The 27,218-nt window shown below is 39.3% G+C and overlaps 1 protein-coding gene across 1 annotated transcript in view; it reads left to right on the plus strand.

The window, feature by feature from the left end:
• The window catches only part of SLC38A6 (solute carrier family 38 member 6), a gene marked incomplete at both ends in the record, with an annotated part of 73,347 nt that overhangs the window by 8,109 nt on the left and 38,020 nt on the right, over positions 1-27,218 (plus strand). The window contains one exon of the mRNA XM_080707572.1: positions 24,825-24,877. Within this exon, the coding sequence (XP_080563698.1) occupies positions 24,825-24,877 (53 nt within the window). The remainder of the gene's footprint in view (positions 1-24,824; positions 24,878-27,218) is intronic.

Below are 27,218 nucleotides of genomic sequence, written 5' to 3' on the forward strand. Positions count from 1 at the left end.
GGGGCTAAGGGTATAGTCAGTAGTAGAGTGACTGTTGAGTATGCACAATGTCCTGGATTCTGTCTCCAGCACCACACATATAAAATCTGATTTCTGTAAGGCATATATTATTAGCAGGTAGTTTGGTTGAAATGGATAATTCCTGAAGGCCAGGATATACAGACCTGGGCCTCTCAGGGAATACCCAGAGACAGGAAAAGCAGAGGAAACAAAATCTTACCTACCTTCCTCCACAAAGCACAGCGTACTTTCCTGGGTTAGAGTAGATTAAGGGAGGCACCTAAAAGGTGCCCAGGGCATCCAAATTTTATGCTTATGAGGAAGCAGTAGGCAGCTACTCACTTGGATTGTAGTTCTCTCATGTGATCGTTTCCTCAAGGAGAACCCCTTCCCAGATCCACTACTGCCTTCTCTGCCCTCTGACTGTCTCTAGAGAAAGGAGAACTAGAGTTGTAAGGCGTGGTAGCACATCTTGTAATCCCAGCATTTGGGAGGCATAGACAGGAGGATCACAGGTTCGTGGCCAGCCTCAGCTACTTGGTGAGGCCCTCTGCAACTCAGTGAGACTCTGTTTCAAAATTAAAAATTAAAAAAAAAAAAATCGGGCTGGTGGCAGAGCTCAGAGGTAGAATATCCCTGGGTTCAATCCTTAGTACTACAAAAAAAAAAAAAAAAAAAAAAAAAAGGAAGCAAGGTCACAAGCAAGCTGTGTGTTTATTTAGATACATTTAGTATTTTTTATTCCAAGTTGAGAATATGGTAGTTCTTTTGGAAGTGACAAAAATGTGTGCAATTAAGACAGTATCTAGGTGTATATGTGTTCTTCCATTTAGAACTTTATTATGATTAAGTTCTTTAAAGTTGCAATAAATAAAAGTATACATATTATAGTACTGCCTTTATAAGGTTTTCCTTTTAACATTAACAAATATTTTATTGATCCTGATCTTTTTATCTGTCTGATCTCTTTTACCTTTAGAACAGATCAGTTTTGATACTCAAATCACAAGTTTAATTCCTACCCAGAAGAGTTCCTTTGCTCTCTCTGGTCTTGTGGCATCCATACTTTTAGAAGCAGAATAAATACACAAAATAAATTATTTAAATAGAATTGTTCTGGGCGGAAACAGGTGAGAAAAGTCAAAATGTGTTTTTTGAGAATTTTAAAATGCTTCAGAACATAGTTCTAAAACCACTGCTAGTAGCCGGGCGTGGTGGCGCACACTTGTAACCCCAGCATTTTGCAGCTGAGACGGGAGGATCATGGTTCACGGACAGCCTCAGCTACTTAGCAAGGCCCTTGTGCAACTCAGTGAGACTGTGTTTCAAAAAAATAAAAAGACTAAAAAATTGGGCAGGGGGTGTAGCTTGGAGGTACAATGTCTCTTCCACCCCCAGTACTGTAAAAATAAATAAATAAAACCACTGCTTGAGTTCATTTCCCAAAAACTTGTCTATATGTCAAAAACAGTTTGTTTTGTTTTAAGAAATTATTTCTTAACAAGTCCTCCAGGTAATTCTTATGCAAAACCAGCATGGGGTTCATAGTTCATGGCTACTACTTGAACCAATGCTTTGGCCAGCTAGCCTGAAAATGCATGTGTCTGCATCTCCAAAGACAGATGAGAAGGCTAGGAAACAAGAGAAAGCAACAATTGTTAGTGAGTGCGTCCTGAATAGCTTTAGATGAATGTATTTGTAAATCTTGCTGAAAATTAACTGGAATTCTAATTTTGATATTTTGCTTCTTTAATAGTCTAATGTATTCTTTAGTGAATTCTATTAAAAGACTTGGCATTTTATATTCCTTAGTTTATTGCATCCTCATAACAACCTAGAGTAAAGTATTATCATGCATGGCCATTTTACAGACAGCAAACTACAGTTGGGGAGAATAAGGTAGTTAAGTTAATTTCATTAACTAAATAAACTAAATAAATTAACTTCATTAACCAAATTATGGGGATTTCTAAATAATGCTATTTTTTCCCTTTCCTTCAGTTCGTCTACATTTAACTTTAAAATTCTGACATTGCCTATTGTTCTTTCTGTAACTCCAGGGCATACAAAATGAAAACCTCTCTTCCTCTTTCTTTTTTTCTTTTTCTTGATTTTTTTAGCTTGCTTGGGCTCATGAACTAACTTCTTCATGATTCTTCGTACATACTGATGCACCTGTCTTCCGTTGATTGAATTCCGTCAATCACTGTAAAATTCTCTGGAGGTAGGCCTTTTTTCCCCAAAAATATATTCATAGAAGACTAGCAAATTAATGTAGCTAATATCCTCCCTCAGTTTGCTGGGCTGTCATAAAGGAGTTATAATGCTCAGATTGGATTCAATGGTCAGATAACGAGCTATTATTAAGTCTTTACAAAATAATGTCTTCATTTATTTGTCTGGAAGGTAAAAGGTGAAAAGAAATATTTATCTTTATAAAAGTAAAAGATTTGTTTGCATGAAATTCTCCTGTTTTAGGTTTTATATAGGGCTGGGGTCTAGTAGGACTTTTTTTTTTTTTCTGGTGGTACTGGGGGTGGGACCCAGAGGCTTTCTACCTCCGGGCTATACTCCCAGACCTATTTTATATTTTATTTGGAAATAGGGTCTCGCTAAGTTGCTGAGAGCCTCACTAAGTAGCTGAGGCTGGCTTCAAACATGTGCGATCCTCCTTCTCAGCCTCCCAACTGCGGGGATTACAAGTGTGCGCCACCACGCCCTGCCTAGCAGGACTTTTTGAAGGTACCTTATTCTCTCCAGCCTTAGTTTGCTGTCTGTAAAATGGCCATGATAATACTTTCCTCAAGGTTGTTATGAGGATGCAATAAACCAAGGAACATAAAATGCCAAGTCCTTGGTAAATGCTCGTTCCTATTATGAGTGCTCTTTGGGACAAAACCCTGAACTGTTGCAGTGTGACATGCACAGCATGATCTCAGAAAACAGCTGGCTGGTTGCCATTTCTGTGGGAACATGTAGAATGCGCTGGGATTAAGCCCGTAGCTCCCCTCTTTGGTTTGGCCTTTGTCCACATCACTATCAGGAGGGAATGAGAGTTCTAGGACTCTGTGTGCTTCTGGCCCAAATCCTGCTCTCTATCCCTGACCCCCACTACTCACTGTGTTATACCATTATACACCTTGAGACCATTTGGATTGATGATATTATAATATTTATTTCAATTATGTCAGTCACTTGGAGAATCTTGAGTTATCCTTCATTTCCCAGACTCATCCATTATGGCTGCCTTCCATGTTATGAGCTCATCTTCTACTGTTCTCCAGCTCCAGCAATCCTTCATCTCATCTGTGCTCTCTGGAACTTACAATCAGTCATGAGCCAAAGCTGCATGCCCTTACCCAGGTGTGTGGTGCACGCTTATAACCCAGTACTTGGGAGGCTGCGACAGGGGAATCTCAGGTTCTAGGACAACCTCAGCTACTTAGCGAGGCCCTTCACAACTTAGTGAGACCCTGTTTCAAAATAAAGAATAAAAAATAGGGCTGAGGGTGTAGCTTGGAGGTAGAATGCCCCTGGGTTCAATCCCCAGCACCACACACACACACAAAAAGCTGCATGCTCTTGAGTCTTTTCTGAATATTCCCTTTACTTTCTTATCCTAAAAACCTTTACCTCCTCTGAGGACGCTGCTTCCTTCTCCTCTTAAAGGGCCACTCCTCTCATACATGTCTCATACACCAGCCTTGGGTTGGTGCCATGACTGTACCTCATGTCTGCTTCTCAGCTGCCTCCCTTCTTGTAAACCACCCAACTTTGAATCTCCTAAGTATAGACCACCTGCTACCCTTTTTAATCTTATCATCTACAGACTCCTGGACCATTTCCTGTCATTTCATGAGCATTGTTATCTAAGAGCTAAAATTTTATCTCCTACTTCTTTTGGATTTTTTTCAGGATTGCCACATAGCCAATTCTTAAAATACATTCACTTTCTTATAATACGTTCACTTATATCACTTTAATACGAACCTCTTCCACTATAATGATTATATTCTCCACCTACCACAACTACTTATTTCTTGGTCATACCATTGATCCTGTCATTACCAAAATGGCATTCCCTCCCCAGAATCTCTATTTCAAGTATCTTGCCCTGCTATTTTTCTAACTCATTTCCTCAAATACCCAGTTCTGACAGTTCTTCGCCCCCACTAGACTTGAGTTGATCTTTCTGTCTTTGCACTCACCGTCCCCCGCACTCTTATTCTTATTTTCCTTCATATCCCATTGAGGCCTCGTGGGCTGTTACTAATCTCTTGGCTCTCCCTCAAATCATCATACTTGCCTGGTGTAATTTCAACCAAGGTAAATGTAAGTCCATCTATTTCATACACACACACACACACGCACACACACACACACACACACACACACACACACACAGAGATTTCTCAAAGAACAACACGACAGCCATGCAGGCCGACCTCACCAGTGTCCAGTGGGCCTGAGCCCACTGTCCGGGGGGCCTCTTCCTGTCATCTCCTTTCTCTCAGACCGTAACACTTTCTCCTTCATTTCACTCTTAACTGATATCCTGACTTTGCGTTTCCCTGAGAGAACAGAGGCAATCTAAAGAGCTGAGGAGCCCTTGCCACCAATACCACCTGCCCAGCCTCACCCCTGCCCCTGTGTCCACGACCAAGGCCGGCCCTCCACGCGCTCACCCTGTCTCTCTCACCTGCATCACTCCAGCCTCTCGCTTCCCTCTGCGTTTCTTTTGTCTTTTGTTTGGGGGTGGGGGTTCTTTTTTTTTTTTTACTTTTATCAAACTTTTTTTATATTTTCTCCCCTTTCTTACTTATCATCATCTCCATCCCTTTTTACTATTTCCTTCCTACCACTTTACAAATAGTCTGTAATTTTTTCAACTTGAAGTATTACTGACTCCACATATCTTCAGTGTGCTTCATGCCTTCAGAGCAGAATTCCTGACAAGAGTTGTCTACCAGTTGTCTCCAATTCTTCTCCTACTTGAAACCCCCTCAGTGAGGCTTCTCTCATCACTCACTGAAATTACTGCTAAATCCCGTGGTTAGTCAGCATGCAACATAGTTAGTATCTCTCTCCTCTGTGGAACACAATTCACATTCCTACTGTTTCTTTCGTTTTTTTTTTTTGTTTTGTTTTGTTTTGTTTTTTTAAGTGGTACTGGCTGGGCGTGGTGGGGCACGCTTGTAATCCCCGCCCTTGGGAGGCAGAGACAGGAGGATCACGCAGGTTCGAAGCCAGCCGCGTGCGCTGGCTTAGGAGACCCTGTTTCCAAATAAAAATGTAAAAATGGGTCTGGGAGTGTAGCCCAGAGGTAGGAGGGCTTCCAGGAACCCCAGTACCACAACAAAAAAATAAATAAATAAAATAAAATAAAATAAAGTGGTACTGGATTGAACCCAAGGGCGTTCTACTTCTGAGCAACATCCCTAGCCCTATTTTTTTTTTTATTCTTTATTTTTGAAACAGGGTCTTACTAAGTTGCTGAGGACCTCACTAAGTAGCTGAGGCTGGCTGCGAACCTGGAATCCTCCTCTCTTAGCCTCCCAAGTACTGAGGATTACAAGCCTGGCTTGTGCTTTATTTCTTGTTGCTCTGAACACTCCTTTTCTTCTACTGAGTCCTCTTTTATCTCTTTGTCTCTAAACACTGATGTACCCCTGGAACTATTTCTCCAATCTCTTCTTTTCAACCCACATTTGGCTCTAAAATTTGCTCTTGATGGCTCTAAAATTTATATCCCTAGGATGGAACTTCCCTTTGACATTAGTCTCACATCCAGCTGTCTCAACAACATCCCCACTTGTGTGTCTATTATATATCTCAGAGTTATCAAGCTCTCCACCTTCATACTACAGATCTACACTTTGTACCCTTCCCATCCAAGTCAACGATAATGTCTTCTTTCTAGTGGTATAGGGCACAGATCTTGGAGTTATTCTAGACTCCTCTTTTTTTCTCTCTTCTCTGTGCTTAATGTATGGCATCCTGTTCTCCCTTTAAGAAATCCATAATCTGACAACTTCTTACCTGCAGACACCACCCAACTTCAAGCTAGCATCAGTAGTCACCATTTGCCTTATTTCCATTCTTGTTCCCTACATTCTCTTTTTACTGAGACAATCATAATGTTCCTAGTCATAAAAGTTAGATTGTATCACTCCTTTGCTCACAATCCTCCATTGACTTCCCCTTTCACTCAAAATAAATCTTAAATTCTTATAATAATGCCTTCTAACCTCATCTACTTTTTATCTCTAATTTATCATCTAGTACTCTCTCCTCCCTCTTTCAATCACACTCCTGTGTGTGTGTGTGTGTGTGTGTGTGTGTGTGTGTGTGTGTTAGGGAATTGAACCCAGAGGCATTCTACCTTCCAGCTACACCCCCAGCCTGATTTTGATTTTTATTTGGTAACAGCATTTCCCTAGGTTGATGAGAGTCTCACTACTTGCTGAGGCTGTCCTTGAACCTGCGATCCTCCTGTCTCAGACTCCCAAGTACTGGTATTACAGACATGCACCGCCACATCCAGCTCTATTTTCTTGTATTTTATGTAACACACACTTTTATAGCATATGACATGTGCTAGGCATCATTTTAAGGTCTTTACAAATATTAATTTACTTGGTCCTTGTAACAGTACTATGGGGTAAGTACCAGTATTATTCGTACTTTCAAAATGAGGAACTTGAGACACAGAGAGGTTGAAGTAACTTGCTGAGTGTCACCCAGTCAGGAAATGGAGAGCCGGATCCAGACCCTCGCGGCCGGGCTCTAGAATTGCGCTCAGTGTTCCTCGCTCAGGTGGGTGGTCTCCTGCCCCCCAGCCCGTACCTTTGTCCTTCCTGTGTTCTCTGCCTGTACAGTTTTTATCCAGTATTTTCACATGGTTTGCTCCCTTACTACTTTTAAGCCTTTAACAAATTTTATCTTCCTCATGAGTCCTTGTTAGGTAAAGAATTTATTTTAAAAGTTTTTAAAATTGCAACCAGCCCGCCCTAAACACTCAGTCTAATTTTCCCTTATAGCAATTATTAGTACCCAAAATGCCTACCAAAAAGTAAATTTTCAACATGTCTGTTGGTATTATCACTAATTTTTCTCAGTTATAGTACTTGGCTATAATCGAGATCCTGAGAATAGTGATTTAAACAAGATAAAACTTAATTTAGTGTGTGTGTGTGTGTGTGTGTGTGTGTGTGTGTGTGTGTGTATTACTGAGGATTGAACCCAGGAGCATTCTACCTCTGTGCTACACCCCTGGCTCTGTTTTATTTTTTTATTTTGGTAAACAGGCTCTCACTCAGTTGCAGAGGGCCTTGTTGAGTTGCTGAGGCTGGCCTCGAACCTGTGATTCTCCTGTTTCAGTCTCCCACGAACTGGGATTGCAGGAATGTGCCACCATACCTAGCTAAAACTTTATTTCTCTTTCACAAAAAGCTATTTATAGGTAGGTGGTAAGAAACTGATGTGTTTGATCCACACTGTCATCAAGTATACAGGAATCTACCTTTCTGTTCCACCTTTAGGGCTGTCTTCCCCTTTGTGAGGTCCAAGATTGCTTCTGGATGCAGCCATCACACCCACATTCTAGACAGCAGGAAAGAGAAGGAGGTGCCTCCAGCTGAGCTGCACTTAAGACTCCTCCTACTTCATGCAGCTCGACCATTGCCAGGGGGTCTGGAGAATGTCGTCATTAACAGTGGCAGTGGGCCTCACTCTTAAAAGCCAGGCTTTTGTTAGATAGCACTGTCTATCCCACCAGAGTTTTGAGAATGCTGGCACTGAGTCCTCTGCTCTCACCGAAGGGATTAGAGGAGAATTTTGCACAGAATTTCTCCCAACCATAAAAGAGGACCTACAGCCACAAACAGTGGAGGGCTCTCCATTAAAGACTCTAATTCCCCCGCCTGATCATCAGACAGTCAAAACTCCTTCTCACGAAGCCTTGTCTGTGCACAGAGCTTCGTTCAGCCTTTTAGTGCCTCATGCTTATGTCAAGAGATAGCCATATATGACAAACATTTCAGAAAGACCTTGAATATGAAAGATACATATATACTAAAACAACCACCAAAAAATGGTAATGAGATCCCACTTTGCACCTGTTAGAATGGTTAAAATCCTGAGCAGCAACAGTACCAAATGCTGGGGAGGGTGTGAGACCAGGACTCCCCTTCACTGCTTCAGGCAAAGTGTGTAGCCACTTTGAAATACACTTTGGCAGGTTTTTGCTTTTGTGTGTGTGTGTGTGTCAAGTTGAACATACTCTTACGCTGGGCGTGGTGGCACATGCTTGTAATCCCAGCGCTTGGGAGGCTGAGACAGGAGGATTGCACAGGTTCAAAGCCAGCCTCAGCTACTGAGTGAGGCTCTCAGCAACTTAGACCCAGTTTCCAAATAAAACATAAAATAGGTCTAGGAGTGTAGCCTGGAGGTAGAAAATCCCTGATTCCACCCCCAGTGGAATCAGGGATTCCACTGAATAAATAAGTAAATAAACATACTCTTACCCTATGACCCAGCAGTATTGTTTCTCTTGGTGTATACCTAAACAAGTTCAAGACTTATGTCTATTAAAATCTTGTGCATGGATATTTGTAACAGATTTATTCACAATTGCCAAAATTTGGAAGCAACCAAAATTTCCTTTAGTAGGATAAACAAACTGATATGTTGGTACAAGAGAATATTATTCAGCACTATAAAGAAGTGAAGCATCAAATGAAGCCTCATGAAAAGGCATGTAGGAATGTTCAGTGCAAACTAGGAACTGAAAGAAGCCAGGTGACACTGGATTCCTCCCAAAGGAAGCGCAGTCAGAACCTTGTAGACATAATCTGTGCTCTCATGTTTATTGCAGCCTTTGTTTAGAATAGTCAAATTATAGAAAACAACTAAGTGTCTGTCAGTAAATGAAGGAGTAGGGAAATTATATTACGTATGAATAGGACAGTGGAATGATATTCAACCTTAAAAGAAGAGACCTTGCCATTTGTGACAATATGGATGGACCTGGAAGACATTATGCAAAGTGAAATAAGCCAGGCACAGAAGAAAAATTCTGTGGTATCTAAATGAATTATAGAGAAACAGAGAAGAGGACAGAGTTTACCGGGGAACTGGAGGAGTGAGGAAGGGATGGGAGCTGTTGATCAAAGTGTACGAAATTAATCAGATGAATAAATCTAAAGACCTAATGTACAACATGTTGACTATAGTAATGCTGTATTGTTTACTGGAGATTTGCCAAGAGAGTAGATTTTAGGTGCTCATACCACAAAAAAAAAAAAAGGAAGGAAAAAAGAAATGAAGAAAAGATAACTATGTAAAAGGATGAATATGTTAATTTTATTGACTATTTTAATTATTTTACTACATATGCACATCAAAACATTGTTTTCACCTCAAATATAGTCAGTTAAGAAAAAGAAGAAACCAACCAGAAAAGGCTACATACTATGTGGTTTCAACTATATGACATTCTGGAAAAGGAAAAATTGAATACAGTAAAAAAGCCAGTGGTGAGCAGAAGTTAGGAGGGATGGATAGGCAGAGCACAGAGGGCTCTGGGGGTAGTAAAATGACTCTGTATGACATAGTAGTGGATATATGTCATTGTGCATTTTCAAGACCCATGGAATGTACAGTACCGAAAGTGAGCCCTAATGTGAACCATGAACTTTGTGTGATGTTACCATATCAGAGAAGGTTCATCATTTCTAACAAATGCACCACTCTGGTACAGGAGGTTGATAGTGTAGGAGGCTATGTATGTGTTGGGAGAGGAAGTATATGGGAACTCTGTATTTTCTATTCAAGTTTGCCATGAACTTAATAATGCTCTAAAAATACAGTCTACTAAGGAAACCACAAATAGGAAAAGAAACAAAGTTAGAGGAAAAAAGGAAACACATAATGAAGAGACAGGGATTTTGTTTTGGGGGGTAAGGAATACTGGAGATTGAACCCAGGGGCATTCTATCTCCAAGCTAGACCCCAGCCATTTTATTTATTTATTTATTTATTTATTTATTTATTTTTAAACAGGGTCTTGCTAGATTGCCAAGAGTCTCACTGTGTTTCTGAGGCTGTCCTCAAAACTGTAGTCCTCCTCAACCTCTCAAGTACTGGGATTATAGGCATGTACCACCATGCCTGGCAAGATTTATATTTATTAGCTTCAGAGAACTAAAAGAAGGTGATGCATCTTTGAACCAAGAACAAGAAATTATTAAAATAATCTATTCAGAAAAAACCTCGACAAGTCAAAAACAAAATTAAAATTTACTTAGTAGTTGAGTTGGAAGAGTTAGGGTTGGAAGAAATAAAAGGGTTGGAAGAAATAAACTAGGGGAAGAGTTTGAAAATGAGAGACAAAAGATTTAAAAAATTAGAAGATGAGTTCCAGAGATCTGACATGAAAATAATAGAAATTTTATAAAGAGAAATTAGTTAAATAGGATGGTAGAAAATTATCATCAGAATAATAATAATAAAAGGTTGATGTAACTCATAGCTTCTCAAACTTATTGACTTATCACCTTCTCTTTAGGGAAAAAAATTACTCAGTACCACTTGCACACTTCTGCTGCCCCCTTATTTTTATTCAGTGTTCCCCAGTTGCGCTTGAGTCTGCTACCACCCCATTGTATTATTCCAGTGCCCTCCCCATCTCAGGGTAGTATCTCTGGCTTTGGGAATTATGGATTGTAACTGAAGATAATTGGTTTTCATCTAAAAAGTTTCTTCCTAGTATCTGATATATTAATTATAAAATGATTCATACTACAGGCCTGTATTACGATGAACTTGGATGCAAAACTGCTAAGCAAAATACTAGCAACATTCATTCAAAACCACACCAAGAAAATCATATACCATGACCAAGTGTGGTTCATCCCAGGGATGCAAGGCTGGTTCAACATACAAAAATCAATCCATGTAATTCATCACATAAACAGAACCAAAGACAAAAATCACATGATCATTTCAATAGATGCTGAAAAAGCATTTGACAAAATCCAACATCCATATATGCTAAAAGCACTGTAGAGAATCAGAATAAAAGAAACATACCTTAACATCATAAAGGCAATCTACAACAGGCCCACAGCCAACATATTAAATGGGGGAAAACTGCAAGAATTCCCCCTAAAAACAGGAACAAGACAAGGATGTCCATTATCACCACTTTTCAATACAGTATTTGAGACTCTAGCCAGAGAAATAAGGCAAGAAAAGGAAATCAAAGGAGTACAAATAGGAAAAGAAGAACTGAAACTTTCACTATTTGCAGATGACATGGTACTATACTTAGAAAACCCAACAAACTCAACCAAAAGGCCTGTAGAACTTATCAGCAAATTCAGCCAAGTGTCTGGATACAAAATCAATCATAAAAAATCAGAAGCTTTTCTGTATACCAACCATAAATCCCCTGAAAAATCAAAAAATACTTCCACTTAGGATATTCCATACAAAAATATATTGTGAGTTTTTAGAAATATAGCTTTAAAGAGAGTACCTTAAAAGTTTACAGAAAAACAACTAAAAAAAATCCCTATATAAAAAAAAAATCAAGAACCAGAATCACAGAGGTAGGACCAATAGTGTAAAGTAGAAAATTATGAAACATTACTTTTTAAATTCTTGGGGAAAATTATTTGAATATAGAATTTTATAACCAGCCAGGCATGGTGGCACATCCTTGTAATCCCAGTATTTGGGAGGCTGAGACAGTAGGATTGCGGTTTGCAGACATAGGGCTGGGGTGTAGTTTGGAGGTAGAATGCCCCTGGGTTCTATCCCAGTACTGAAAATAAATAAATAAATAAATAAATAAATAAATAAATAAATAAATGCAAAAAAGAATTCTATACCCAGCCAAATTATCTTAAGTGTAAAGTTTAAATGACAATTTCATATATGCTAGGTTTTAAAATATTATTTTCTTTGCAGACTTATCAAGCAAGAGAGGATTTCCTTTGTCAAAGTTAGGGAGTAACAAAGAAACAGAATCTAGAATAATAGAGAAGTAAGGGAAATTCCCAGGATATCAACTGAACAGTAGATCTAAGCACTACCTGCAGATTGGAATAGTTCTCTTCATAAAGCCACAGTCCTTTCTTCACTTCATGCTTGTTCTCAGGACTGTGTTCAGGATGGAAACCCTTTATGAATTCTTCTACCTGAGGGGAATTTCTTTCTCCTTTGTCAGTCTAGCTCTACTTACACTAGCAATGCCTGAATACTTTAACTTGAATAGTTAATTTGGCTTGGCTATTACAAAAATCTCAGAATAAAGTAGGAGTTGACTCAAGTTAGTAACAGGGGTGAATAAAATAAATAAATAGGTGAAAAAATGTGGAGGAGTTAAAACTCAGGGGACCTAATATCTGAGTGAATGAGGAAATTAAGGGAAAAGGAGATGTCTATATGTCTCTCAGATTTCTAGCTTGGGCCACTGGGTTAATGATAGTGTCATTTATGGAGGTAGGAACACAGTAGGTAGAAGGTGGCTCAAAATAAAAATTTTAGTGCATGTATGCCTCTACCATCTTGTACTGCATTAAGATGTAAGACTGCAGTTCACCAATAAAAATATAAATAAATAAAAATAAAAACAAATTCAGTTTAGGATATGTGGACTTGCAAGTGTATGTAAGTAGACGGGTCTTAGAACTAAAGCATAGGATAGAGGTTTATTCACTTATTTAATATTCTTTTATCTGTTAGGCATATAGAGATAAGTAAGAACCAGTTTCTTCTCTGAAATAGTTCACAATACAACAGGAGAGACAAATACACAAACAAATAATTTATAATGTTGTGTGCTAATTGTAACAACTGTGTGCAAAGTATGGTGAAAACTTAGAAAAGGGATGATTTTCTCTGTCTGTGCCGGAGGGTGTTACTCAGCTCTGCATCAATGTGATCAAAATACCTGACAGGAACAACCTAGAGGAGGGAAGGTTTATGGCTCATGGTTTCAGAAGATTCAGTCCATGGCCAGCTGGCTCCAAGACAGAAACATTGTGATGGAAGAAAGCTGCTTAGCTCATGACAGCCAGGAGCAAAGAGTGAGCGAGAAAGAGGAGAAGGGACTGGAGGGGAGATACATTGTTCCAGGGCACACCCCCAGTGACCTATTCTTCCAACTAGGTCCTGCCCCCAGTAATCTATTTAGCCACTGCTTAAGTCAGCTTTTTTATTGTGGTGACCAGAATACCTGAGAAGCACAAGTTAGAGAAAGAAATGCATATTGGCTTACACTTTTGGAGGTTTCAAAGGGTTTGTAGTCCATGGATGGTCAGCTCCAGTGCAGAAACAGCTCCATGGCAAAGCTGTAGGACATGGCAGAGGAGGAAAAGCTACTCCCACCTCCTGGCATCCAGAAGAAAGAGAGAGAGGAGAATATGAATATCCAAGGACAGAAACCGTCCCCAAGGCTGTGGCCCCAAGGACCCATCTCTTCCAGCCATTCTCAACCTGGCTGCATTGACAACATGAAGTTTACCATGTAGGGGGACATTTTGCTTATTTATTTATATGTGGAACATATTGAAAATGGTATACATTTAGACTGTGCTTGGTGCCCCCCCCATTCCCCTTCCCCATTCCCAACAATGTGTGTCCAGGTTAACCATGCTATAGTCATACTTTTACACATATTCGGATGTAGCTCCCCCATTAACCTCAGCCTTCTTTCTCTCCTATCCTTTCATTCTAGCTTTGCTGAGATTTCCCCTCCATTATCTGGAGTCCCTCTGGTATCCCCAATCCAATGCTCCCTAGTTTGGCATATTAGAGAAAACATATGTCCCTTCTCTTTCTGTGCTTGGCTGATCTCACTTAATATTCTCCAGATCGTTCCATCCTCTTCCGAATGGCATGGTTTTGTTCTTTATAGCTGAATAGAATTCCATTGTGTGTATTTCCCATAATTTTGCAATCCATTCATCTGTTGATGGAGACCTAGATTGGTTCCATATTTTGGCTCTTACAAACTGTGCTGCTATGAACATAGGTATGCATATGTTACTGTAGTTCTCTGATTTTCCCCTTTGGAAAAATACCCAGGAGTGGTAGAGCTGGATCCTAAGGTGTATCTATTCCCAGTTTTCTAAGGAATCTCCACACTGATCTCCATAGCGGCTGAACTAGTTTGCACTCCCACCAACAGTATAAAAGAGTTTCTCTTTCTGTAGGGGGACATTTAAAATACAAACCCTAACAGCCATCAACAAATTGATCCACTAATGAGGTCAGAGCCGTCATGATCTAGATAGCCATTGCCTAAAAGCCCCACCTCTGGAACCTGCTGCTTTGGGGACCCTCCTTTCAATGCTTGGACCTTTAGGAAGACACTCCAGATCTAAACCATAACAGGTAGATGGGGGGAGGGGTGTCAGGAAATTTTCCTAGAGGGCCAAGCTGAAAAGGAATTTTTCTAGGAGGAAAAGCAAGAGAGAATATTCCAGCATGTGCAAAAGTACAGAGATAGATCCTTCATACAGTATTTAAGGGAACAAAAATAGTTTACTATGATTCGTGCATAAGGTATAAAGAGGCAGACAAGTCTCTGATCCAGAAGAGCGGGGTGTCTGCTGAGGCCACAAGAGGCCACTGAGGTTGTTGAAGTGTTAAGGTAGGTGTTGGAATCCACCACTTGTTGCTTCCAGTGAGGATTTTGGCCCTTCCTAGAGTCCATAGCAGAAGTCTTTTTCTCTGAGAAAGAGAACACAGACTCCTATCTTCCTTTTCCTAAATAAGATTAAAATAACTTGGGCATGGTGGTGCAATGCTTGTAATCCTAGTACTTGGGAGGCTGAGACAAAAGGATCACAGGTTCAAAGCCAGCCTCGGCAACTTAGAAAGGCTCTCAGCAACCTAGTGAGAGCCTGTTTCCAAATAGAAGATAAAATTGGGCAGGGGTGTAGTTTGGAGGTAGAATGCCTCTGGATTGAATCCCCAGTACCTTTTCTAGTAATAATAAAGAAATAAAGAGTGAGGGGGATTTTTGCAGTACTAGAGATGGAACTCAGGGGCATTCTACCTCTGTGCTACACCCCCAGCTTTATTTTTTATTCTTTATTCTTTATTTTTTGGAACAGGGTCTCAGTTCCAAAGGGCCTAAGTAGCTGAGGCTGGCCATGAATCTTCCTGTCTCAGCCTCCCAAAAGTTGGAATAACAAGTGTACGCCACCACACCCAGCTGAGGGGGACTTTTTAAGATCTCTATTTTTTTTCTTTCTTTTTGTGTTCTGTTTTGAGATAGACTCCTACATTACGCCATCTCTTTGCCTTAGCTTTCTGAGAAGCTGGGGAGGTGTGAGGCACTGTGTCCAACTTGTTTTTTTTTTTTAAAGCAATGTAGCATTGATTCATAACACCCTTTTTTATTTAAAAAAATTCTAAGTGCCCCTTTTACTATCTGAAATGAAATTTCAGTAGGTATTATAAACTACTTGTGGTAGGTTGAATAATGGGCCCTCCAAAAGACAGCTACATTCTAATCCCTGGAACCTGTGAATGTTGCCTTTTAGAGCAAACAAGGACTTTGCAGATATGACTAAGGATGTTGATACAGGGAGATTGTCTTGGTGGCCTCTAAATTCAGTCACATGTGTCATGGAGGGAAGACCACAGACCAAAGAAAAGGCAGTGTGGCCACAAATCAGGGCCCACCGGCAGCTGCCAGAGCCAGAGGAGGCAGGGAGTGGGTCCTCGCCAGAGCCTTTGGGGAGCGCGCCCTCCCAGCGCCTCACTGAGCCGATGCGGGACTTCTGGCCTCCAGAACTGTGACTGAGGGAGAATTCATGTGAGTTGTTTTAAGCCTCCAATTTGGTAATTTGTTACAGCAGCCATGGAAACCAAATGTACTACTTGTATGTAATACAATGCCATAGCAATAAGAGAGAAACAAAAACAAGTTAAGAGTTGACTGCCTTTACATGGGAATTATATTCCTAGAAGTTTTAGTTCATATTCAAATCATTAGCTGTTGTTTCCACAGCATTTACCACATGACACACAGAGGACATTTTATAAAACTTGAATACGTGGATGATAAGTAGATGGATATTCTATGAACTACAGAGAGATACATTTTAAAAATTCAGAAATTAACGTGCAAGGTAAAAAGTACGTATAGAGCTAGGCTTGGTGGTGCCTGTAATCCCTGTACTTCAGAGGCTGAATAGGAGGATCACAGGTGTTCGAGGACAGCCTCAGCAAGTAGTGATATTCATCAACCTAGTGAGACCCTGTTTAAAAAAAAAAAATTGGGCTGGGACTGTAGCTCGGAGGTAGAATGTCCCTGGGTTCAATATCCAGCACTACACACACACACACACACACACACACACCACGTATGTATAGTCAAAATTACATTTGAAAACTCCTTATATAGTTTATAAAATAGAACGTTCAATATCTACATGACAAGTTGGATGCTGACATACAATTTCTTTCTTTTTCTGTGGTATTTGGGATTGACTCCAAAGGCATTTTGCCTCTGAGCTACAACCTCAGACCTTTTTAGATTTATTTGAAACAGGGTCTTGCTAAGTTGCTGAAGGTTTCACCAAGTTGCTAAAGTTGTCCTTAAACAGCAGTCCTTCTGTTTCACCCTCCCAAACACTATATTATAAGTGTGCACCACCAGGCCTGACCTGACATACTATTTCTTAAAAGAGCTGAGAGCATTTTTGCAGGTATGTTGGAGCATGCCTGCAATCCCTGTAACTCAGGAGGCTAAGTCAGGAGGATCACAAGTTCAAGGCCAGGTTTGACAACCTAGTGAGTCTCTATCTCAAAAAAAAGTTAAAAAAAATGGGGGTGTAGCTCAGTGGTAGAGTGCCCCTAGATTTAATCCCCAGTTAAAAAATAAATAACTAAAGCTGACAGCTGGTGTGTTTGTGTTTGCTTGTTTTTGTTTCGTTTTGCTCTGCCCAGCATTTGTCTGGGTATATTATAAAGGCTATGGATTGTGTTAGGTTATGAATTCCATTCACCTCTCACTTTGAGAGGCACACAAAAACTAGAACCAACTGAAAGACAGTAGATTCCTGTTTCCCAAATCATAACTCATTCTGGAAAGGGACTTGTCATTTGGAGAGGTAAGTCAGCTGTCCAAACTGTATTTTCATCTTTTTTTTTAATTAGTGAGCATAGTTCAGTAAACCCACAGCCAATTAACTGGACTAGTTATTTGGCTCCATCTTCACTGGATTCGTGTTCTTTTCTCATACTTTTTATTACTGAGTGATTCTCAGCTGGGTTTTTCTCTCCCAGACATTTGGCAGAATGGAGACATTTCTGGTTGTGCTATGGTAGGGACGGGTAGGGAGAGGTAGGTGCTATTGGCATCTAGTGGGTAAAGGTTGGGGTTCTGCTAAGCTGCATACAGGACAAGGAGTAGTGCAGGCTGAGAAGCCCAGGCTAGATGGTGTGATGCTGGCCTCATGCAGGGATCCCTTCATAGTTTTTGTCTTGATACTGCGGTAAGTGCTTCCTTGAAAAAAGCTAAACTTCATACTGGGCTGTAGGAAAGGATGGGTATGAGTCCCTTCAGGGTTAAAATTTTTATTTTTTACTTTCTTTTACATTTATCAGGTTTTACACTTACACACACACACACACACACACACACACACACACTTATATAAGGACTGGGAGTGGTGAGTTCCTAGCACTCATTCATTCCCACCTCTAGTTATGCTCCCAGAGTTGACAATATTTTAAAAGTTTCTGTTGTTGATTCTTTTGGTGGTTGTTACTTATATTATTAGAAATACTTTTTGGTCCTTCCAAGTCTAAATGATAATTTTCTTCTGTTATGTATTGATTTAAGAGATTATCTGTTGAGGCCGAGACAGGAGGATCACAATTCACAGCCAGCCTCAGCTACTTGGGGAGGTCCTCCACAATTTAGGGAGACTCTGTTTCAAAATAAAAAGTAAAATAATAATAATAATAATAATAATAATAATAATGATGATGATGATGCTGAGGTAGATCTCAGAGGTGGTAGCTCAGAGGTGGTATGCCCCTGGGTTCAATTCCTGGTACCAAAAACAAAAGGGGGGGGGGTTCTGCCAACTCTTTGGGAAAGGTGAGGTCTTAGCTCAGCTGTACTAATTTCTCTCCTAGTTTCATTAGTTTCTATTCAACAGTTCATTCATTGATTATTTCATAACTCTACATAATGTCCATACTCTTTTCTTTTTGTCCCATCTACTTTAAGTTGTAGCTTTTGGTTCTCTGCCTTAGTGACACCAGCATTCCCATCCTTTTTTCACTCATTCTCTCCCTACTCCCCATAGTCTGTTCTCCCCTTACATTGTCAAAGTTGACAGTATTTGTGTTTTGCTACCTCTTAGTTATACCCCACCCCAATTTTATTTTTTATTTGAAAACAGAGTCTCACTAGGTTGCTGAGGCTGGCCTCGAACCTGCGATCCTCCTGTCTCAGCCTCGCAAGTACTGGTACTATAGGGGTGCACCACCTGGCCCAGCTTACTTTGTGTTTTGTAATCATTTTTAAGTTGTTCTTGTTTTTATCTATAGGCTGAGTTTAAAAGTTGAATATCGGGATCCTATAACCCTCTCTATGCAAGCAGGCTACCAACCTTTGTTGTACTTAAATATTCCTAGTGTTCTAGCATTCCGTTTTCTTTGACTACGTAGAGGCCTTTAATATCTCACCACTTCTGATGGCACACTGACATTTAAATACATGTTAAAAAAATGGCCATAAAATTGCATAATGAACATTCAAAATGTTGAGTGGCCTGCATGGGTGGGTACTGTAAGAGAAAAGTTGAGAGGAAAATGATGGAAGACACAAGAAAGAAAAGAATCTCAGAATAATAATTGTGCATTCCAAGTGGCCAACTTTCTGAGAGCAGGACCGTGTTTGAATAACTCGTGTCCCTCAATCCAGATCCAAAGATAATATTGCTGCTGCTGGAACTTGGGCTCTGTACTGCAACCAGAGTTTATTAATTGTCCTATTTCATTGAGGGGAAAATGCAGAGCAGGCAGAACACTGGAGTAACTCTCTGGAAACACTCCATGATTTCATGGGAAGCAGCTTTCCAAATGATTCCTGTGGAGGCCAAACCTTGGCTGAGTCAGAATAGCACTAAAGTGTGCCTTGATGGTACATTAAAGAAGAAATTTCCCCCCAGTTTACTTGATTGAGATTTATAGCTTCTCTGCCTTCTTAAAACATAACATTGATTTTTTAATATCAAAAAATTATTTCCTAAAATAGATTGCTAATGGTTGCTTTCAGTTATTTATTTAAGGAAGGCTGTGCCAAGTACTGCTTATATAAGTTCCTGTAAAAGACTGAATCTTATAATTTTTATAATTAATGTTATTTCTGTTCTATAGAAATATGCTATTCATGTGACTGGTTATCACCATACCTTTTTTTTTTTTTTTTTTTCAGTACTGGGGATTGAACTAAGGGACATTCTACCTCTGAGCAACCCCCCCCCCGTCCTATTTTTTATTCTTTATTTAGAAACAGGGTCTTATCTAAGTTGCAAGGGGTCTCACTAAGTAGCTGAGACTGGTTGCGAACCAGCGATCCTCCTGTCTCATCCTCCCAAGTACTGGGATTACAAGCATGCACCACCACACCTGGCTTTTCCATATCTTATTTTTGTATTTCTCAAAACATCTCTTATAAAATATTAATCATATGAGAAAGCTGAAAAAAATCCTCTATTAGTAGAGCAATCAATATTTCAATTACTAAATATCAAAGAAAATGAAAATTGCAGCTCAAATGAAATCTATCAGGTATTTAATAGAAGAAATGGAACTATTCGAGTATTATGAGGTTTTTTGTTTGCTTTGTGATATTGGAAATTTAACCCAGGGGCATTCTACCTCCAAGCTACACCCCTAGCCCTATTTCTTGTTTTTGAAATAGGGTCTTGCTAGGTTACTGATAGTCTTGCTTCATTGTTGAGGCTGTCCTCCAACCTTTAGTCCTGTCGTCTCAGCCTCCCAAGTACTGGGATTTCAGGCCTGTGACACCATGCCCAGCTTATGGGGTTGTTGTAGTTTGTTTTGATTTTGAGGCAGGTAGGTCTCATTGTGTTGCCCAAACCCGTCTCTAACTCCTGGACTCATGTGATCCTCCCCGCTCAAACTCCCAGTAGCTGGAACTATTGGTATGCGCCACCACGCTTATCTTTATGGGGTTTTTTTTCCTATTTGTACATTATAATTAGCATAAAACTTGAACCCTGTGCCCCAAAAAAGAAGGAAAAAAAGACTAAATAATCACTCTTAACATTTATGAATAATTCATTCCACTCTCTGTTATGCTTTATAAATTATATTCAAATCCCACTTTTTCACTTAAAATAATATTGGCATTTTCATGTTATTGTAAACATAGTTTTTAATGGCTATGTGTTATTCTATCAGGCATACCTATAATAATTTACTTAACCCCTTTGCTGCTGTTGAACATTTAAAGTAAGTTTTGTTTTTCCAGGGTAAATCATACCATGATATATATCTTTGCATATAATGATCTCTCTGATTCTGATCTTATTTCCTAAGATAAAACTCCCAGGAGTTAAATATTTCGCATATTTTAAAGGCTCATTGTTTAAGCTGCATTCTAACCATTGGTACTGGTTTATTCTGTTACCATATTTTAAGAAATTCCCCAAGTGACAGAACAGAACTTTAAAAATATTTCACTAGTGTTTTGGTTTGTATGCTGAGATGCTTCAGAAAACCATTAAAAAGTAAGGATGTGGAAATAAAACATTTGGCTGAGTACGTACCTAATTTATTTTAGGAAAGCCTCAAAGCTAAGCCAGAAGCCATTATTCATATTCCTGATGTCTCAGGCATGGAAAAGTGCTTCTAATTATTACAACATAAAAGAAGTCTGATGACAGTGACAGAACTGAGTGCCTCCCCAGGGCTGACCGAGCCGGGAGCTGCAGTGTAGACCCGAGCTCTGTGCCTCCCCAGGGCTGACCGAGCAGGGAGCTGCAGTGTAGACGTGAGCTCTCTGTCTCCCCAGGGCTGACCGAGCGGGGAGCTGCAGTGTAGACGTGAGCTCTGTGCCTCCCCAGGGCTGACCGAGTAGGAGCTGCAGTGTAGACCTGAGCACTGTGCCTCCCCAGGGCTGACCAAGCAGGAGCTGCAGTGTAGACATGAGCTCTCTGTCTCCCCAGGGCTGACCGAGTGGGGAGCTGCCGTGTAGACGTGAGCTCTGTACCAAGTTTCCATTTAAAAGTCTACTTTTGTTCTACTTTCAGTTCGGGTTTTTGTTGTATTTAGTGATATTTTTATAAACTAAAAAATAAAACCAAAGAACAAGCCTGAGATTGCTAAAATATCAGAAGTTACAGTTCAGACTCTTCATTAAGCTATTAGTTTGATTGTATTTTCTGGAGCAGTAAAAGTTGCGTTTTGCTGAGCGTGGTGGTGCACGCTTGTAATCCCCGCGCTTGGGAGGCGGAGACAGGAGGATTGCGCAGGTTCGAAGCCAGCCGGGCTGGCTTAAGAGACCCTGTTTCCAAAAATATATATAAGTAGGTCTGGGAGTGTAGAAGGGTTTCCAGGAACCCCAGTACCACTAAAAAAAAAAAAAAAAAAAAGTTGTGTTTTAATTTAAAAATTAGTAATAAATGTTTAATTTAGGTTTAATTTACTGAAATACCTATTTTTTTCAGAATCTTTCAGTATTAAGATTTGTTCTCATAGTGAAGGTATTTACTTTTCATGTTACTAAATATGCAGTCTCTACTTATTTTCTACTACTTAAAAATAAGACAGGGCTGGAGCCAGGTGTGGTGATGTCTGCCTGTAATCATATTAATTGGGAGGCTAAGACAGGAGGATCACAGGTTCAAGGGCAGCCTCAGCAACTTGGCAAGACCCTCTGCAACCTGGTGAGGCCCTGTTTTGAATTTTTTTTATAAAGAGGGGTGTAGCCCAGAGGTAGACTGCTCCTGGGTTCAATCCTTAGTACCACACAAAAATAAATAAAAATAAAATTTAAAAAATAAAGTAGGGCTTTGGGAGTAGTTCAATGGTAGGACACTTTCCTGGTATGTGCAAGGAAGGCCCTAGGTTTTATCCCCAGCACCACTAAAGAAATAAATCAATAAATAAAACAAAGCATTGTTAATCTTTCTTTCTTTTTCTTTTTTCTTTTTTCTTTTTTTGTGGTACTGGGGATGGAACCCAGGGACATTCTACCTTCGAGCTACACCCCAGCCCTATTTTTTACTCTTTTTAGTTTGAAACAGGATCTCACCAAGTTACAAAGGACCTCACTAAGTAGCTGAGGCTGTCCTCAAACCGGGATCCTCCTGTCTCAGCCTAATGCTGAGATTACAAATTTGCGGCACCACACCCGGCTTATAGTTAAACTTTTTGTTGAGTATTACCCTGAGAATTTACTCACTGACTGAGAAGCTGATATAAAATAGGTCATTTGAGAAGCAAACATTTGATATATTTCCAGATGTAACCTTGAAAAGCCTACTTGCTTTAAAATTTGTGGAGGAAAGTTTTGTTTTTTTTTAAGAAATAATGGACACATTTAACTGTAATTTAAGAGGAATGTTAAGAATGAAATTAATATTTTTTAATCTCCTGCCTCTAAGTGAGAGATCACATACCTTGGAGACTTAGTTCATATAACATAATAAATAACAAAATCACCTTTTTTGTGTGTGTTTGTATGGTACTAGGGATTGAACCCATAAGTGCTCTACCTCTGAGTTATATCCCCAGACCTTTTTAATTTTGAAACAGGGTCTCACTGAGTTGCCAAGGGCCTTGCTAAATTGCTGAGCCTGGCCTTGAACCAGGGATCCTCCAGTCTCAGCCCCAAGTAGTAGGATTATAGGCAAGTTCTACCACACCCATCAATAAGATTATCTTCTTAATGCCAAATTAGATAGAAGGTAATATGTAGACAACTTTCTGGCTTAATATATATACAAAGGCTTTGGAATGTTAACTATAAGGAATTGTGCCTATGTATAATGTTGGCAATACATTTAAGAATATTAAAATAAACTAGTAAGATTTATTGATTATTAATTTAGTGATAACATTACTTTAGGATGTGTGTATTTGAATAAAAGAATTTTGGCATTTCACATAAGAAGGGAAAATGCCAGTTCTTAGTTTTGTAACTCTGCTTTTTCATTTTATGTTCTATATTATACCACAAATTACCCTGTCTCAAAAAGAAAAAGTAAGCTGGGCGTGGTGGCACACACTTGTAATCCCTGGGAGGCGGAGACAGGAGGATCACGCAGGTTCAAAGCCAGCCTTGCTGGCTTACGAGACCCTGTTTCCAAATAAAAATATAAAACAGGTCTGGGGTCTGGGAGTGTAGCTTGGAGGTAGAAGGGTTTTCAGGAACCCCAGAACCACCAAAAAAAAAAAAAAGTAAAAAAAAAGCACTGGGCATACTGAGACAGGAGGATTGTGGTTCACTGACAGGCTTACCTACTTAATGAGGCCCTCTGCAACTTAGCGAGACCCTGTTTCAAAATAATAGGCTAGGTGTGGTGGCACACACTTTTAATCCCAGCATTTGGGAGGCTGAGACAATAATAGGATCATGGTTCAAGGACAGCTACTATACAGTGAGGCCCTTTGCAACTCAGTGAAATCCTGTTTTCAAATAAAGAATAGAAAATAGGACTCGGCTATAGCTCATATGTAGAATGCCCTTGGGGTCTATCCCCGTACCAAAAAAAAAAGAAAGAAAGAAAAGAAAGAGAAAGAAAGACTGCTGGGAAGTGTAGCTTGGAAGTAGAATGCCCCTGGGTTCAATCCCCAGTACCGAAAAAAAAAAAAAAGTCATTACTTCTGCTTTAAATTTAGCCTAACCATTCAATATTTGTAAGGCAAGTAGACCAAAACTATTACAAGTTTGCAGAGTTAATATTAAAAATGTTTGCGCTACTCTCAGCATTTCAGAATATTTACAAGACATCACAAATTCACCCATGATCAGCCTATGCAGATAAATTTAAAATAGAAAGAGATGTCCAATAGATAGGTAGATAGCTGTTAGCTGGACCGAAATTACTGTGGTTAACATTGGCTACTTTTTCCAGGCATGGTGTCACACGCTTGTAATCCCCTCACTTGGGAGGCAGAGACAGGAGGATCGCGCAGGTTCAAAGCCACCATGCTGGCTTAGGAGACCCTGTTTCCAAAAAATAAAATAGGTCTGGGAGTACAACCTGGAGGTAGAAGGGCTTCCAGGAACCCCAATACCACCAAAAAAAAAAAAAAAAAAAAAAAACAAAACAAACAAAAAAAAAAAACATTGGCTACTTTTACACTGATCAGAAATTTTTGCTTAATAAAAACGGGAAGTAATTATCATGTGTAATTTGAGAGACAAAATCTTTGAGAACATAAGATACAGGAAGAAAAAGAGCCCTTGATGGTTGAAGTCATCACTACTGAGTAAAAAGGCATTCTACAGTGACATCTGAAACCAGTTATTGTGGATTATATTTGGAGTAAAAATTAAAGATTTGATAAAGAAAATCACCAAAGACCTTTACATAATATCTAATTAAGCTTAGTCTTCTTTCTTACTATTAACTTTATTCAGTAGTGTTAGGGAGAATTTTTTCCCTCATATTTGTGTCTAGTCCTGATGGGAGTGAATCCTAACAATCATACTGTGCTTAATTTATAGTAGTAGAATAACTTTCTTCCCTTTAGGAACTGTCATACAAATGATTTTGTGTAAAAATACAAAATATGATTTTTCTTAACAGCTGTAACATCTTATGAAGATCTTGGACTCTTTGCATTTGGATTTCCTGGAAAGGTAATTCTATCTTCTCCTCATTATGCCCCAACCCCCAGCAGGCAATTATTCCTTAGGTTGGAAGAGACAAGTACATATAAGTGAATAAAAAGAAACCAAAGTTTAAAAAGACAAAATTATGGGAGCAGAAAAAGAAGAGAAAAAAATCTATGTGTCCTTTTTAAAAATGCATCAAACTTAACTCAATACTTAAGTCTTATATTTCATCTAATGAAGAAAAACAATGCCTGGAAGAAGTTAAATATAGTAACAGTGGCCTGTGTTAAGTGTTTCTTATTAATTTTGATCATATGCTAATGAGTAAGTCCTCTTAAAAGCAGAAGAAAGGAACAGTATTAAAATGTGGCTATTTACTAAAGCAGTAATTAGAAGAGCATATCATTTAAGAGTTAAACAGTGCTGAAACATTATCTAACTACCCACCATTTATAGGTCAGAACATTAAGGATCAGCACAGTTAAAGGTCCTGTTTATCAACAATTTCAAAAAGCCAGTTCCCCATCCTGTGACTCCAGAGTGTAAATCTCCTGTGTTTCCTACTTAGAACAAGAAAAATTACAGCAAAATTTATTGGGCACTCATTTTTGATAGGTTAACTGATTTCAGAGCTAAGGAAAAACATTGTCTTTTCTGCAGGTTTCCAGGAATTAAACATTGCATTTGTGTTGCAGTATTTTTTTTTCCTGCCCTGAAGAGCTAAGCATGCTTTTTTTTTATTCTTTTGTTTTTAATGTAAAACGGTATTGTATTTGTAGATAGCTAAACTAACCTTTGGTTGTGGTACTGGCAATTGACCCCAGGGGCACACTACCACTCAGTAAATTAAATTATACCAAACAGTGAAAAATAATTATCACTAAGATATTACGACTTTTACACTCTATTAACAGAAAATAGCTACAAGTGAATATGCCTCTAACACTTTTTGGGTTTTGTGTGTTGTGTGTTGAAACTTAGGGTCTCACGGAGTTCACTGGTTTAGTGTGATCTGTGAACATGAATCTAAGTGTGATCGCTGACACCACTGTCATTTCATAGCAGTATTTCCTGCATCCTTGTGAGCAGTAGTTGACAGGATTGTTGGGTTTCCTTTTCCTAAAACTATGGAGTCATGCATTGTCACTGGAATAAGTGCATCTAGTTCATGGTAGGCTGGACACCAGACAGAGAAGACTCAATAAGAAGGTGTAGCCGAGCATGGTGGCGCACTCCTGTAACTCCAGTACTTGGGAGGCTGAGACAGGAAGACAGGTATGAGGTCAACCTCAGCAATTTAGTGAGACCCTCACCAACTTAGTGAGACTCTGTTTCAAAAACAAAAAGGGCTGGGGGTGTAGCTTGAAGATAGAATGCCCTGGGTTCAATCCCCAGAACCAAATGTAAATAAATAAATAAATAAATAAATAAATAAATAAGGAGTTTTTATTATTTGTGTCTTCTCTCCATTTCCACAATTGAGATGGAACTTTTCTCTTTTCTTCTCTCGAGATATGTACGATATGGATACAACATAGGATTTTACAGTTCTCAGAATCAAAGAATATATTTTTTAAATGTTTTGTAATTTTAAGGAAGATTTAAAAAAATTTATCTCTAAATTTATTTACTTACTTATCAGATATTTATTGAGCAGATACCACTCCAGGCACTGTACTAGGCACTGAAGACATGGTTAGACATTCCATCTGGCTTTCTTGATATTAATGCTTAAATTCAGCCAATAAATGGAAAAGTAAACATTACTAAGATTCTATGACTTTTTGCACTATCTTAACAGAAAATAAATACAAATTTTATGTGTGTGTGTGACAGTAGGTATCATTTGGGTTGAAGACGGTGTAAAAGTTCAAAATAGTCTTTTTGCAAATAACTGAAATTTTGGTAATCCAAGAGTGGATCAAGATGCAAAGTTTCTTCTGGAAAACATTAGAATGGTAATTAAGGCATCTCCAAAGACACCTTGCCAAATTTTCGTCTCATTAGCCCTCCTCCACAGACCTCAAGGTCTGGAGACTATTTCCAGAGGACGCATTCCGTGTCACTGGGGGGATTCCCAGTAGAGATGGGCCTGATCTGTGCCCAGGCCACGGAGGCCTGAATGAAGCTAGGTAGTCACCAGCATTGCTGATTGCAGTCCACAAATCTATGAGCGATCAGAAGGCCCAAGGATGTTCTTGGACTGCTTCCTGTGAGAACATCTGGTTACCAAGGATGGGCAAAGTGCTCCTGAGTCTATCTTAGACATGTCATCAAAGATCATAACTAGCAAGCCCGCAGACAGAGTTTAAGTCCTCGAATATAGTATATTTGGCTCAAATCGTTTTTTGTTTTCCACTGGTTG

Source organism: Muscardinus avellanarius (genome assembly GCF_963383645.1).
Source record: "Muscardinus avellanarius genome assembly, chromosome: 12".
NCBI classification, from domain to species: domain Eukaryota; kingdom Metazoa; phylum Chordata; class Mammalia; order Rodentia; family Gliridae; genus Muscardinus; species Muscardinus avellanarius.